Source organism: Tachysurus fulvidraco, chromosome 9 (genome assembly GCF_022655615.1).
Source record: "Tachysurus fulvidraco isolate hzauxx_2018 chromosome 9, HZAU_PFXX_2.0, whole genome shotgun sequence".
NCBI classification, from domain to species: Eukaryota; Metazoa; Chordata; class Actinopteri; order Siluriformes; family Bagridae; genus Tachysurus; species Tachysurus fulvidraco.
Window position 1 is genome coordinate 27,850,376 of NC_062526.1, and position 16,583 is coordinate 27,866,958.

The 16,583-nt window shown below is 42.4% G+C and overlaps 1 protein-coding gene and 1 pseudogene across 1 annotated transcript; one reads left to right on the forward strand and one right to left on the reverse strand.

The window, feature by feature from the left end:
- Positions 1-1,922: 1,922 nt before the first annotated feature.
- Positions 1,923-5,320, reverse strand: LOC125145474 (annotated as a pseudogene).
- A 5,792-nt stretch (positions 5,321-11,112) lies between these two features.
- On the forward strand, positions 11,113-14,174 carry LOC113658670 (E3 ubiquitin/ISG15 ligase TRIM25-like). The gene is made up of 6 exons (XM_047818415.1): positions 11,113-11,728; positions 12,097-12,192; positions 12,332-12,565; positions 12,696-12,867; positions 13,097-13,156; positions 13,307-14,174. Exons 1-6 carry the CDS (start codon positions 11,135-11,137, stop codon positions 13,828-13,830), a joined length of 1,680 nt encoding a protein of 559 aa, XP_047674371.1. The 5' UTR covers positions 11,113-11,134; the 3' UTR covers positions 13,831-14,174.
- Positions 14,175-16,583: the final 2,409 nt, after the last annotated feature.

Genomic DNA, 16,583 nt, shown 5'->3' on the forward strand with positions numbered 1-16,583 from the left:
AAAATAAGTGTTGATGTCAGTCATTATCTGTATCATTTACAACACAACGCTGATGAGTTCTGGATTCTGATTGGTCCGAAGCTGTTTATTAGTTCACTAGTGCAGGGATTGTTCACATTTTTATCTTTATAAAACATATCTTATTATTATATATTTTTGGAAATGGGGTTCAAGGTTTGTGTAGATCTGATGTGATGAGTATTTTCTTCTGATACCATATCCTTGAGTTTTATTCTGTAAATATCATCCAGGTCTCCATGTAACTGTAACTTACTGACTCACATTGGAGATGGTGGTGGAGACTCAGTGCTCTGACTCCTCTCACACGTCCATCCATCCATCTTCTACTGCTTTATCCGGGGCCGGGTCGCGGGGGCAGCAGTCTAAGCAGGGACACCCAGACTTCGACAATGGAGGTGGAGAACATGGTCCACTCAATGTCTCCAACCTCCCTCGGATCTGGTTGAAGCTTTGCCGGAGGTGGGAGTTGAAGATCTTTCTGACCGGAGACTCTGCCAAACGTTCCCAGCAGACCCTCACAGTACGTTTGGGTCTGCCAAGTCTGTCCAAATTCCTCCCCTGCCATCGGATCCAACTCACCACCAGGTGGTGATCAGTTGACCACTCCGCCCGCTGCCCACGTGAGCATTGAAGTCCCCCAGTAGAACGACGGAGTCCACGGTCGGAGCACTTTCCAGCACCCTTCCCAGCAACGCCAAGAAGGTCGGGTACTCTACACTGCCATTTGGCCCACAAATAACTGTGAGAGACCTATCCCTGACCCGAAGGTGCAGAGAAACGACCCTCTCGTTCACCGGGGTGAAATCCAACACATGGTGACTGAGCTGGGGGGCTATGAGCAAGCCCACATCAGCCCGCCTCCTCTCACCACAGGCAACTCCAGAGTAGTAGAGAGTCCAGCCTCTCTCGAGGAGTTGGGTTCCAGAGCCCAAGCTGTGCGTGGAGGCGAGCCCAACTATCTCTAGTCGGTATCTCTCAGCCTCCCGCACCAGCTCAGGCTCCCCCCCTCCAGCAAGGTGACATTCTATGTCCCTAGAGCCAGATTACGTGTCCGGGGATTGGGTTGCCAAGGCCCCTGCCTTCGACTGCCACCCAATCCACAATGCACCGACCCCTTATGGTTCCTCCTGCAGGTGGTGGACCCACGGGAGATCGGCCCCATGTTGCTCCTTCGGGCTGAGCCCGGCCGGGCCCCGTGGGGAAAGACCCTGCCACCAGGCGCTCGCATGCGAGCCCCAATCCCGGGCATGGCTCCAAGGTGGGGCCCCGGCTGTGCCATAGCAGGCGACGTCAGGGACCTTGATATTGAATTCTTCATAAGGTGCTTTTTGAACCGCTCTTTGTCTGGTCTGTCACCTAGGACCTGTTTGCCTTGGGAGACCCTACCAGGGGCAAAAAGCCCCAGACAACATAGCCCCTAGGATCATTCAGGCACGCAAACCCCTCCACCTAACTCTAACCCTCTCACACGTATGGATGTAAATCAGTGGAGTTTTATGTCCCGTTGTGTTTCAGTCATGGCCGATTTCCCCTCCACAGAACACTGGTGGATCTCTCAGGGTGAGTCCTGACTCTTTTACTGACCCCTGTTCCTGTTCCAGTGGAGTAAACATCTGAATCATCTGAATTCATCCATCATGTTCACACAGGTTTTAGTGTCTAATCTGTTCTCTAACTGGTTCATTTCCAGGTTCAGGATTAGTGATGATGATCTTCGGTGGTCAGATTCTGGCGTATCATCTGTATTGGAAGAATTTTGTGCATCCTGCAGACCTCCAAAACTTCTGAGTGAAATCTCTTAACAGTTTGAACTGTGTGTTGCCCCCCCCCCCCCATCATATTTGTGTCAGGAGATTATAAATGTAAATATACCATCAAATGAAGACAAGATTTAAAGAAAGTCCTACAGATGCTTCTTTATTTGGAGTTCATCAGAATCATATCATTGGTGCAGATGTATGAATGATCTTTGTACATAAGAGTGAATGTGATTGGTTTATTCTGAACACAGACACACCCCTTAAACCTACAAACCTCACTTCTAGATTAAAATAAAAATGATTACCATGTTACAAAGAATGAATATTCTGTGTTTGTGTTACATTTCACAAGTGTTTTGTTTCTCAGGAACGACCTCTTTAATGACACTATAAGGAGTAATCCTGCTGAAATGAAACACTTTGTCTATAAGATCATTAATGATTCAATTTAAACTTGTTACTGACCATAAAACACCAGATACATGTTATTGTGGATCACACAACCTCACTTTTGACAGAAGACTAAGTGTAAACCCAGCATATAGAGGCTGAGTGAATGTGGTGTGGACTCTGTGGAGGAGCTTCATGGTGTCAGAGACACTGTAGAAGGACAGAGTTCCTGCACTGTGATCCACATACACTCCTATTCTCGAGGGTGATGGACCTCTGAGATTAGTCTTAATGTTGTTGTGATAGAAAGAGAGAGAAGAAGAAGAACATCGTAGACTCCAGGACTGTTTGCTGAGTCCAAACACACACTCAATAAAACCTCCTTTCCTCCTGATGTCTTTATATGAGACTGATATGGACACACCATCACTGCTCCACTCCACCTCCCAGTAACAGCGTCCACACACACTCTCCTTACACAACACCTGCCACCAGGAGTCAAATCTCTCTGGATGATCAGAGTACTGGTGTTTTCTCTTACTGAATGTCACTGCTCTGTTCATCTCAGACAGTATGAGGTTATAATTTGTCGTGTTGGGATCCAGAGTCAGAGAACAGAAATCTAAAATAAAAGAGAAAAACAAACTGAACAATGTGAATTCATTTAAAGGTGTGTGTGTGTGTGTGTGTGTGTGTGTGTGTTATACATTTCAGAAACTCTTCTCTGTTCTGTGGCTCTGGTGGTGAAATGATCTGAACTGCTGCAGCTGTGGAGAGAAAAATGGAAATGAAGATCATCAGGTTGTGTAAAAGATGGAAACAGATGAAAGTGATGAAGTCAGTTTATTCATTTGAAATCAGTATTTTACTTCTAAGTGTCAGGTGAGCAAACTGGAGCAGAAAATTAAGCAGGAGCATCGCTAAAAAATAAAGACGTCCATCATTGTGTTTCTCCAGCAGGAGCAGCTTCTCTTACCATGTGGAGGGATTTTGTTGATTTCCTTCTCACAGAATTCCTCCAGTATCTTCTTCAGATCTGAGAGAAAATTCCTCACTCCATCAAATGACAGATGTTGAGGGACCCTGATGCTGGACATGTCCAAATCTGGTCTATCTAATAGAGGAGACTGAGGTCCAAAAGCTAAATCCTACAGAGAAGAAATGAAATGAAAGACACACTTGTGATGTCAGACAGGGACATTTATTGCTGCTTTAATGAGAGGTGTTTTAGAGAGTGTGAGGAACAGCTGACTCTGTAGATCAGACAGTGTGTGTTACCTGGAGGAAATGGATGTCATCATGTGTGTGTGAAAGCTTCTCCATCTCAGTGACTCTAATCTGAAGATCATCAATCTCCTGCTCCAGGTGCTCCAGGAGTTGTTCAGTTCGACTCAGTTCAGCCTTCTCCTGAGCTCTGATCACCTCCGTCACCTCTGAGCGCTTTTTCTCCATGGACCTGATCATCTCAGTAAAGATCCTCTCATTGTCCTCCACTGCTGTCTGTGCACTGAGCTGTTAGGAGACACACTACACATGAAGGTCCATTTAAAGCTCATCTCTCATTCTGTCTTTTACTGGGACTCTAAATGTCTCCATGTTGTCCATGTTGTGTGTGTTTCTAGGAGCAGCTCTGTCTCTGCTCACTGCTCACCTTTATAGTGTCCACAGTCTGTTTCAGCTCCTGCACCTTCTTCTGCTTCTCCTGGAGTCTCTGTTGGAATTTCAGCTGCTCCTCCTTTAACTCACTCTGAGGACACATCAGTTACTTTGAACTCTTGAACTCACGGGGAGCCTGTGCCTCTGGCGTCATCAGGCATCGAGGCAGGATACACCCTGGATGGAGTGCCAACCCATCACAGGGCATACACAGTCTCATTCACTCACACACTATGGACCTTCGAGGCACGGTGAGAACATGCAAACTCCACACACACAGGCAGAGGAGGGAATCGAACCCCCAACCCTGGAGGTGTGAGGCAAACGTTTTAAACACTAAGCCGCCTCCACCCCCCCACCCCTTATTTAAGTTCATTCATTTACTTTATTAGTTCTTACAGCAGAATGTCTAATCACCCGGCAGCACAGTGTTGACGAATTCTGTTTGGTTACTACATTTTGTTGCAGGATAGAAATAACCTCCATGATGTTTATGGTGAAAGACAAAAAGAGTAAATTCTGTTGATCTTGGAGTCCAAACTGATTAGTAAAGCTACTACTTTCAGTTTAATACAAATCCATTTGTTCTGTAGATTTCATCTGTGTGTGTGTGTATTCACCCTATCACTGGAATTTTCAATAACTGATCCTACTGGATTGTGATCATCACTGCATAGAAACGTAATTCTCTGTTGTTCAGAATACATTCAGTTTAATAAACTTTTAAATGTATCATTCTGATTGATACATAAATCGAAATAAAAGCCATATTTTATTTAAAATCATATAACTAAAGGACCTGTTTGTAGACAGGAAACTATCATCAAGATGATGTAACTGTGGAAAACTTTCTCACCTGTTTCTCAGCTCTTCCTGCTGTAACTGATAGAGTCGTGGCCTTTATGTTTATCCAACAGGCACAAAGAGCAAATACATCTCTGATCAGTACGACAGAAGATCTTCAGAACTTCATCGTGTTCAGAGCAGATCTTCTCTTGTAGATTTCCAGAGGCTTCAATTAATGTGTGTTTTTTCAAAGCAGGACTTTCAAGATGAGTTTTGAGATGAGTTTCACAAAATGAAGCCACACACATAAGACAGGACTTGATGGCTTTGTATTTTCTCCCGGTGCAGAAATCACACTCCACATCTCCAGGTCCAGCGTAACAGTGAGCAGGAGAAGCAGCTTGGACTTCAGTCTTCTTCTTCAGTTTCTCCACCACTTCAGCCAGCATGTTGTTTCTGCATAGAACAGGCCTTGGAGTGAAAGTGTCTTTGCACTGAGGACAGCTGTAGATGCCCTTCTGATCCTCCTGATCCCAGCGACCATTAATACACACATTACAGAAACTGTGACCACAGGAGAGAGTCACCGGATCCTTCAGGAGATCCAGACACACTGAACAAATGAACTGATCATGATCTATTGAAATACTTGCCTCAGCCATTTTCCTGAACTCACACAGAGAGAGAGAGAGAGAGAGAGAGAGAGAGAGAGAGAGAGAGAGAGAGAGAGAGTGTCACTCAGAGCTTTTTTTTTCTGTGAAATAAGGGAGAGAGACTTCCTGGTCCTGTGTGTCAGAGAAAAGGGGTGGAGAGAGAGAGTGTGTGTGTGTGTGTGTGTGTGTGTGTGTGTGTGTGTGTGTGTGTGTGTGTGTGTGTGTGTGTGTGTGTGTGTGTGTGTGTGTGTGTGTGTGTGAGAGAGAGAGAGAGAGAGAGAGAGAGAGAGATTTTGACAACATGGTTGCGTAAGTATCTTTTTGATACTGAAGATCTCTCACTTGTTAAGCTTTAAGCAATAGTGTACACTGATGAGCTGTAACATTATAACCACCACATAATATTATGCATTCTGTCCTTGTGCCTCTCAAACAGCTTTGAGCCATCAAGGTTCAAAGTCCACAAAACCTCATAAGGAGTGCCGTGGTATTAAAGTCCATGTAAGTTGAGAGGTGGAGTCTCCATGGATCAGTTTTTTTGTCCACCAGATCCCACTGATGCTTGATCAAAATGATATCTGTGGAAATTGGAAGCCAATTCAACACTTTAAAACTTTGCCATGTTCCTCAAACCGTTCCTGAACTGCAGAGTAACTAAATTATGACTCCAATGAATCCAATGTTGTAATGATGGAGTGATCTTGGTCTGTAGCAGTGTTTAGGAAGGTTGTACAAATCAAACCTCCACATGATCCTCAGCATCCAAGGTTTCCCAGTAGAACATTACCCAGATCATAACCCTGCCTCTGCCCACTCATCATCTTTCCAAAATTCATCCAGTTTTTAGCTCTTAGAAGGTAGCTGCATCAGTGAGCCTTGAGCTCCATTTTTTTTCAACAATGTTTTTTTTATTGATTTTCCAATAAAACAAACCATAACCAATAACCAAATATCAAAAATCATGTCACCAAAAGGAGAATAAAATACAAAATCCTTCCAAATATATTGATCAAAACAGCAACAATTAAAATAAAACAAAACAGAACAAAAATATGTCACACTCAATACCTTATTACTGTACATGCATCTTCTTACTTCTTAAGGAAATCAATTAAAGGTGCCCACATCTCTTCAAATTGCTGTACTTTACCACTTGTAATGTACGTTAACTTCTCTAAAGAAACACACATTTCCATCTCCTTGATACAAGAGTATATAGAAGATATTTCAGTTTCTTTCCAGCTCAAAGCAATCATCCTCCTGGCCTGCAGAATGCCAAAGTCGATAAGAGTTTTGCAATGCACAGGATTTGAGTTTTTATGATGTTACTCAGGGTACTGACAACCATTTTCCCAAAATTTACCAATTTAGGGCACTCCCATACACAATGAATTAAAGTTCCCTTCTCAATTAAACATTTCACACGTGTCTGGAATGTCTGGGGACAATTTGTTAAGCATTTCAGGGGTTATATATGTCCTCATCAACCATTTATGTTGCAATAACTTCATTCTTGTATTAATCGTTTGTATTTGAGCTTTTAAGCATGCTTGTGACCACTCAGTTTCCTCGATATCCTCTTTAATGTCCAAACTCCAAGCCCTCATTCTATCTTTACTGGATTCATTATCATATGAGAAGTGTAGCATATAATATAGAAATTTGGTGCTTTCCATGTCCATGTTTAATCATAATATTCTCCAGACAGGACAGCGGCGGTTCCCGAAGGGCATCACAATGCTTTGATGAAATAAAATGTTTTAATTGTAAGTACTTAAAAAAATGTTTTTGAGGTATTGAATATTTTAAACACAGGTCATTAAATGTTAACAGAATGCCTTTGTCATATAAATCTCCAATTTTTTGCACGTCGGAACTCAGAGCCGAGCTCCAAGTCGACACATCACAGGGTGATCTCCACACTTAGACTTTTTGGTTACTAAAGACTGTTTTAGTTAAACTTAACTGTTAACTCTATAATTACTAAAAAATACTGAGAAAACTCCTCAGACCTGGATGAGAATGAGCAAACTTCTTTATTGTGGTCAATCAGCCAACAAATTATAATTTGCCAAATTCAAAGTAACAAATTGCCAAATTAAAAGTAACAAATGAAAACCCCCAAAAAGAGCATGTCATTCAAAATCAATCAAGAAAAACAAGAACTCTCGTCCTTGCAAAAAATAAAAACCACCCACCTTGACCCGCGGACACGGGCACGCGCCCGCACGCGCCCCTACGCGCACACACACCTTTGCCCCCAAAGAACCAAAAAAAAAAACCTCAGATATCTTCTCAATATATACCCTGGCACTCCTAGGAGCCCAGGTGCCATATCACCTTATTTACCGGAATCATCTCCTATGGTTTCTAAATACACTGACCCAATTTCCCCTTATTTCCCATTACCTTTCACCCATATGCCCATTTATGGATTTTCCTCCCCTTATTTTTCATGACCTCAGACTAAACACCTGGGCCTTCTTCAGTCTGCACAACAAGTTTATGAGCACCATATGCCCATTTATGGATTTTCCTCCCTTTAGTTCTCAGGGCCTAGGTCTGTGGACCCCTGTTTTTTTCATTCTACATAACATGTTATTGCTATGGACCAAGGTCTGAGAACCATGGTGTTCTTCATTTTCCATAACAATTTATGAGCTAAGGTCTGGGAACAATGGTATTTTCCCTTCTACATAACAAGTTGTTATTACAAATGTGCTCAGACTGACTAGGCCTGACAGCCCCGAATCTGCCCCTATCTGTTCCTCTACCAGCCCAAGCCTTAAAACCGCCATCTGCCCAGCCCGGCTGTGCATTACTCAATGGCAGTGGGAGTGATTGAAACAAGTATAAAAATTTCGGCAGAATTACCATCTTAATCAAATTAATTCGGCCAATCATTGATATGGGCATTGTTGTACGTACATTGTACATTGTACATTGATTCACGTACTTCACCCATTAACGGATCATAATTTGCTTTAACAATTTTTTCAATTTGGGGGGTAATCTTAACTCAGGGATACATAAATCCTTCTCTTGCATTAAAAAATAGCGATCTTATGACTGGATTACTCCTTTCCTCCTGGTTTAGGAAGAGTATGGAAGATTTTGTGTCATTAATATTATAACCCAAAAACTTACAGTACCAAACCTATTAATTAATGTAATATTGCTGGTATGCTAGTTTATAATTTGGACAAGAAAAGTATCACATCATCTGCATATAGCGATATTCTATGTTCTTGGTCTCCAATAGTAATTCCTGACAAATTTGCTTCATTTCGAATAGATATGGCTAGCGGCCCAATGGCCAGAACAAACAATAATGGGGACAGAGGGCAGCCCTGACGGGTTGATCTTTCACGTGTACTCCGGACGAACTTTTTATTCCGGAGTTCCGACGGAATTTTCGGTTTTCCCGTAGTCAACGGTCAAACATCCCATAGACTTGAATAGGGAATTCCGAAAAGTCCTCTAAGCTCTCATACATACAATACATCCAACATTAAGAATTGCATGTAAAGTTCTATGCAGTATAATAAGTAGAATCCCATAATGACTGCAGTATTGACATGAAATGTCCAAACCCTCAGTAGCCACTTTTTGCCAAAAGTATTGGCACCCCACCGGGTATTCTGGTGACGTCATGTGTAGCCCCGCCCCCAAAACATGCGAAATCAAAAATTTGCACAACATGGACATGTGACATATCAAAACACTCAGCACAATGAGGGGAACTGCCCTGCGGGTATTCTGGTCACGTCACGTGACGTCACGTGTAGCTCCGCCCCCAAAACAAGCGAAATCAAAAATTTGCACAACATGGACATGTGACATATCAAAACACTCAGCACATTGAGGGGAACTGCCCCAAGGGTATTCTGGGTGACGTCATGTGACGTCACGTGAAAATTAAAAATTTGCACAACATGGACATGTGACATATCAAAACACTCAGCACAATGAGGGAAACTGCCCTACGGGTATTATGGTCATGTCACGTGATGTCACGTGAAAATTAAAAATTTGTACAACATGGGCATGTGAGTTATTAAAACACAACACATTGTGGGGAACTGCCCCACGGGCATTCTAGTCACGTCACGTGACGTCACGTGAAAATTAAAAATTTGTACAAAATGGACGTGTGACATCAAAACACAGCACAATGAGGGGAACTGCCCCATGGGTATTCGGATCACAACACATGCTCATGTCCACTCACCTCCAAAAGTATTGGCACCCTAGCGGTACAGTAGCTTTCACAATTTCCTCCAAAATGCACCGGCCCTTGCAAATACTTGCACCGTCAAAGCCAACATCAAAGTTTGTCGCGACAAACTTTACAAATCTAGTTGTTCTTGGGAGGGCAGTATATAGTTATGAGGATGGTAGGAATCGCACCATTGATTTTTATGGCAATTGACTCAAAAGAAGAATATGTAGACAAAGTTAAATGGGATACTTTCAATTTCTTCTTATAAAGTACTGCTAGCCCACCTCCCCTTCCCATTTCACGAGATTTACAAACATAGCTATATCCTGGGGGAACAGATTGGTTTAGATGGAAAAAGTCATCTGGTTTCTGCCATGTCTCAGTTAGACAGAAAAAGTCAAACTCACGGTCAGACAGTAGATCGTACACCAGGGGTCCTTTAGAGGAAAGAGATTGTATGTTAAGTAATCCAAGGGAAAAGTTGTTTTTACCAGAATCGTTACCAACCGATCTGGCCAGATTAATTAATACACTTCGATTGACAGTCCGTTTAAGCCTACTAGGTGGCTGTGGTTTAGATGACCAAAAGGACCGTATTTGACCTGAGCCATCAATGTTATAACCCCGCTGAGACCCACGATGTATATATTTCTGACGTGGTATGTACACAATATCCAGGGGAAGATGTGGAGCTGACAGAAGATTAAAAGAACGCAAACGGAACTGAATAAGTTCCGCCGCTGAATACTGGAGCGTCGTCCGTGCTACCGAGTGGTATACTACAGAAAGGATGACCCAGATGTAGTTCATCCGCACCAGTAGCTCAATGATCTTCATAGTTGAACCGTGTGCCAGAAGTACCGCAAAGAACAGTCAATAACTGTCAAAAGCAGTCAAATTGGCAACCACAGAGAGCATAGACAGTCACAGGTACGCAGGGAGATCAACCAGCGTATAAAACCCGCCGAAGCAGCGTGGATACCAAAGTCAGACTCCTTAAATCGATTTAAAAACAGTTCATAAATACATCCATGCATTCATAAGTGCAGGACGATTATGAATCACTAAAAGTTTTTGAAAATTTTCTTCCCAGAGCAGCAGCAGCAGCTTTGGTTTGCTAATGTTAGAGTCATCAGTTAGAGTTGCTCTGCAGTTCAGGAATGGTTTGAAGAACATGGCAAAGTTTTAAAGTGTTGAATTGGCCTCCAATTTCCCCAGATATCAATTTGATCAAGCATCCGTGGGATCTGGTGGACAAAAAAAACACCTCTCAACTTACATGAACTTTAATACCACAGCACTCCTTATGAGGTCTTGTGGACTTTAGACCTTGATGACTCAAAGCTGTTTTAGAGGCACGAGGACAGAATGCATATTATGTGGTGGTTATAATGTTACAGCTCATCAGTGTACACTATTGCTTAAAGCTTAGCAAGTGAGAGACCTTTAGTATCAAAAAGATACTTATGCAACCATGTGTTCAAAATCTTTCTCTCTCTCTCTCTCTCTCTCTCTCTCTCTCTCTCTCTCTCTCTCCAACCCCCTTTTCTCTGCCAACCAAGACCAGGAAGTCTCTCTCCCTTATTTCACAGAAAATGAAAGCTCTGAGTGACTCTTTCTCTCTCCCACTCTGTGAGATCAGGAAAATGGCAGAGGCGAGTATTTCAGTAGATCAGGATCAGTTCATCTGTTCAGTGTGTCTGGATCTCCTGAAGGATCCGGTGACTCTCTCCTGTGGTCACAGTTTCTGTAAGGTGTGTATTAATGGCTGTTGGGACCAGGAGGATAAGAAGAACATCCACAGCTGTCCTCAGTGCAAAGACACTTTCACACCAAGGCCTGTTCTACACAGAAACAACATTCTGGCTGAAGTGGTGGACAAACTGAAGAAGAAGACTGAACTCCAAGCTGCTTCTCCTGATCACTGTTACGCTGGACCTGGAGATGTGGAGTGTGATTTCTGCACCAGAAGAAAATACAAAGCCATCAAGTCCTGTCTGGTGTGTGTGGCTTCATTTTGTGAAACTCATCTCAAACCTCATCTTGAAAGTCCTGCTTTGAAAAAACACACATTAATTGAAGCCTCTGGAAATCTACAAGAGAAGATCTGCTCTGAACACGATGAAGTTCTGAAGTTCTTTTGTCGTACTGATCAGAGATGTATTTGTGCTTTGTGCCTCTTGAATAAACATAAAGGCCATGACGCTGTACAGGTTGCAGCAGGAAGAGCTGAGAAACAGGTGAGAAAATATGACTTTTATTTCAATTCATGTATTAATCAGAATGATTCTGTAAAAGTTTATTAAACTGAATGTATTCTGATTAACAGAGAATTACATTTTTACTCAGTTATGATCACAATGCAGTCAGATCAGTTAGTGAACATTCCAGTGATAGGATGAGGCAGGTGAATACACACACACAGATAACATCTACAGAACAAACGGATTTGTATTAAACTGGTTATTTCTAGCCTGCAAAAAAATGTTGTAACCAAACAGAATTCATCAACACTGTGCTGCCGGGTGATTAGACATTCTGCTGTAAGAACTAATAAAGTAAATGAATGAACTTCAAAAAGAGTTCAAAGTAACTGATGTGTTTTCAGAGTGAGTTAAATGAGGAGAAGCTGAAATTTCAGCAGAGGATCCAGGAGAAGCAGAAGAAGGTGCAGGAGCTGAAACAGGCTGTGAACACTATAAAGGTGAGCAGTGAGCAGAGACAGAGCTGCTCCTAGAAACACACACAACATGGACAACATGGAGACATTTAGAGTCCCAGTAAGAGAGAGAATGAGAGATGAGCTTTAAATGGACCTTCATGTGTTGTGTGTCTCCTAACAGCTCAGTGCACAGACAGCAGTGGAGGACAATGAGAGGATCTTTACTGAGATGATCAGCTCCATGGAGAAAAAGCGCTCGGAGGTGACGGAGATGATCAGAGCTCAGGAGAAGGCTGAACTGAGTCGAACTGAACGACTCCTGGAGCAACTGGAGCAGGAGATTGATGATCTTCAGAGGAGAGTCACTGAGATGGAGAAGCTTTCACACACAAATGATCACATCCATTTCCTCCAGGTAACACACACTGTCTGATCTACAGAGTCAGATGTTCCTCACACTCTCTAAAACACCTCTCATTAAAGCAGCAATAAATGTCCCTGTCTGACATCACAAGTGTGTCTTTCATTTCATTTCTTCTTTTTAGGCTTTAGCTTCTGGACGTCACTCTCCTCTATTAGATAGACCGACTTTTGACATGTCCAGCATCAGTGTCCCTCAACATCTATCATTTGATGGTGTGAAGAATTCTCTCTCAGACCTGAAGAAGAGACTGGAGGAATTCTGTGAGGAGGAATTCAACAAAATCCCTCCACATGGTAAGAGGAGCTGCTCCTGCTGGAGAAACACAATGATGGACAAGTGCTGAAATTCCTAAGATATAAAAAGTGATGAGATGTGTTTTGTGTTTGTGAACTCATTATTGCTGCTCTGTACAGTAAAGATAAATGATACATTATATTTATAGGTATGAGATCCTACAGCACAAACCTTTTGGTTAAAAATACGTTTAAATGTCTGTTATTTCTGTCATTTTTCTCTCCACAGCTGCAGCAGTTCAGATCATTTCATCACCAGATCCACAGAACAGAGAAGAGTTTCTGAAATGTATAACACACACACACACACACACACACACACACACACACACACACACACACACACACACACACACACACTTCATATGAATATACAGTATTCTGTTAATTAAACCCAACATGTTCACATTTTTCAGTTTGTTTTTCTCTTTTACTTTAGATTTCTGTTCTCTGACTCTGGATCCCAACACGACACATCGTAACCTCATTCTGTCTGAGGAGAACAGAGTGGTGATGGTCAGCAAGACAAAACAGCAGTACTCTGATCATCCAGAAAGATTTGACACCTGGTGGCAGGTGTTGTGTAAGGAGAGTGTGTGTGGACGCTGTTACTGGGAGGTGGAGAGGAGCGGTGATGTTGTGTCCATATCAGTCTCATATAAAGACATGAGGAGGAAAGGAGGTGATAATGAGTGTGGGTTTGGACGCAACAAACAGTCCTGGAGTCTGGAATGTTCTTCTTCTCTCTCTTTCTATCACAACAACATTAAGACTAATCTCAGTGGTCCATCATCCCCCAGAATAGGAGTGTATGTGGATCACAGTGCAGGAACTCTGTCCTTCTACAGTGTCTCTGACACCATGAAGCTCCTCCACAGAGTCCACACCACATTCACTCAGCCTCTATATGCCGGGTTTACACCTGGTCTTCTGTCAAAAGTGAGGTTGTGTGATCCACAATAACATGTATCTGGTGTTTTATGGTCAGTAACAAGTACAAATTGAATGATTAATGATCTTATAGACAAAGTGTTTCATTTCAGCAGGATTACTCATTATAGTGTCATTAAAGAGGTCGTTCCTGAGAAACAAAACACTTGTAAAATGTAACACAAACACAGAATATTCATTCTTTGTAACATGGTAATCATTTTTATTTTAATCCAGAAGTGAGGTTTGTAGGTTTAAGGGGTGTGTCTGTGTTCAGAATAAACCAATCACATTCGCTCTTATGTACAAAGATCATTCATACATCTGCACCAATGATATGATTCTGATGAACTCCAAATAAAGAAGCTTCTGTAGGACTTTCTTTAAATCTTGACTTCATTTGATGGTATATTTACATTTATAATCTCCTGACACAAATATGACGAGAGAGCGAGAGAGAGAGAGAGAAGTTAACAGTTCAAAAGATCATCATCACTAATCCTGAACATGGAAATGAACCAGTTGGAGAACAGATTAGAAATGAAAACACGTTTTGGTGTAAATGATACAGATAATGACTGATTTCAACGCTTATTTTTATTATTTTGGTTTGTGTGTTACATTTGACACTCCATACCAGTGACTGTGAGCCCTACGTGTAGCATTGTACATTGATGGCGTAGTCCCACACCCGCTCCTCCATGATCCAGGCAAACACCAGTCCTCCAACCACGTACGTCACCTCTGTCGAGATCACACTCACTGCACAGGAAACAGAGCCACAGTCACAAAACTGTGAAACATAGAGTTTTAACAATCCTCAGCCACAAGCGAGAGACTTTGTGTTTATACCTGTTAAATCCAGCAGCTTTAATCAACAGTTAATTAACTCTCCTGACTTTTAGCCTGTAAAGTAAACCTTGACTGTATTTTAGACATCTTCTTATTTAGGGACAATTTGAATTTGTCATAATTAATCACCAGGATCTGATCCTATATCAGCTCTCGCTGTAACAGACATCACAGACATTTCCTCCTCACAAGTGACTGACCAAGTACCTGAGCAGCCTTAGCAGTACCTGATATTTCTGCCAAACATGCTGACATCTGATCAGAAGCTCTGGTATCTGAGGGTGGAAAAGAGAAGATAAATTGTGTATCATTAGCATAGCAGTGGTAAGAGAACCCATGTGAGGAAATAATCCCACCAAGAGAGTGAGTATACAAGGAGAAATGAAGAGGACCAAGTACTGAGCACTGTGGGAAACCAGTGGAGAGTCTGCATGGAGCAGATGTCACTCCCCTCCATGTTACCTGATATGAGCGTCCTTCCAGGTAGAAAGTGAACCATTCCCATTCTGATCTGCAAATCCCAAGACTACTGAGGGTGGACAAGAGAATCTTGTGGTTGACCGTATCAAATGCTGCTGAAAGCTCAAGTGGATGAGGACAGATGACAGTTTGGCTGACCTAGCAACATGTAACCAGACTGGTTGGGATCTTGGAGGTTGTTCTGTGAGAGATAGACAGACAGTTGATTATAGACAATGCGTTCAGGAATTCTAGAAATAAAAGAGAAAAGTGATACCGGTCTGTAGTTACTGATGTCTGATGGATCCAGAGCAGGTTTCTTTAGGATGGGAATAACCCTTGCTCTCTTGAAGGTAGTTGATACATGACCAGTTGTTATGAATTCATTGATGATACTTAAGATGAAGGGCAGAAGGTCTTGCAAGATAGTCTGGAGCAAAGTGTAAGGGAGTGGATTCAATTGGAAGATGGTAGGATTGCAAGACTGGATGAGTTGTAAATTCTGCTGCTACGATTGAAAAATGTGACAACGAAGGAGTAGAGGAATCCTGACTGTGAGATGTAGGTGCAGTCGAGGCAGAAGTCAAGGTCCTGCAGATTTCCTCTATCTTCTCACGGTCGAAAGAAGCAAGTCTTCTGCAGTCAGTGAGGGTAAAGCAGGTGGAGTGGGGGGGTTGAGAGAAAAGACTGATGTTGTGGAGCATTCCAGTGGTCTTGAGCCAAAGCTTCAAGCTTTTCCTTGTAGAAGGAAAAGTTGGCAGAAGTCACATCTGAGAAGAACTTGGCCAGGAGTGTACGGTAAGAGTCAAGGTCTGCGTCAAGTTGTGATTTCTTCCACTTCCTCTCAGATGATCTTAGCTATCTTCGATTGCTGTGCAACATATCTGAAAGCCAAGGAGCAGAACGAGAAGTTTTCTTGGGTTTAGTGGACAGAGGGCAGAGAAAGTCCATGGTTGCGGAAAAAGAGGAGAGGAAATTGTGTGTGGCTGAGTCCAAGTTTAGTGAGGAAAAGGACTCAGGATCAGTAAGACAAGAAAGAGTGACAGAAGCTACAGAAGATGGGGAGGCAGTGTGGAGGTTGCAGCGTGTAAGAGGGAGTGAGAGTTAGTTTTAGGTAGCATAGGGAGAGTGATGGTGAAGGATACCAGTTGAGTAGTGGGGTAGCAGTCATGTCTTTAGCTGAGGATGGACAGGGGAAAACAAGGTCCAGGATATTGCCTGCTTTGTGTTTGGGGCCTCTTATAAGTTATTTTTGTTCCCACTGATTTCAAAAGTTAATAAATAAGTTTCCTGTCATAAATGATAAAAGTTTCCTGTTGTACTCAAATGTCTGAAATTCTGCATTCCATGTGAGAGGTGTATGATGATCTCACTGTATCTCCTTCAGCACTAATATTTTTTAATCTTTTCCTCTCTCCTCTGGTGATTGTGTGGAACAGCAGCAAGTTACTAAACCATGTGAAGGTGATGGTGTA

Excerpts from the sequence above, each read along its gene's own strand:
- LOC113658670 (XM_047818415.1), top strand. The coding sequence starts at position 11,135 with ATGGCAGAGGCGAGTATTTCAGTAGATCAGGATCAGTTCATCTGTTCA. Across the intron at positions 12,193-12,331 it reads AGGCTGTGAACACTATAAAG|CTCAGTGCACAGACAGCAGT; the intron begins GTGAGCAGTGAG and ends GTCTCCTAACAG. Across the intron at positions 12,566-12,695 it reads ATCACATCCATTTCCTCCAG|GCTTTAGCTTCTGGACGTCA; the intron begins GTAACACACACT and ends TCTTCTTTTTAG.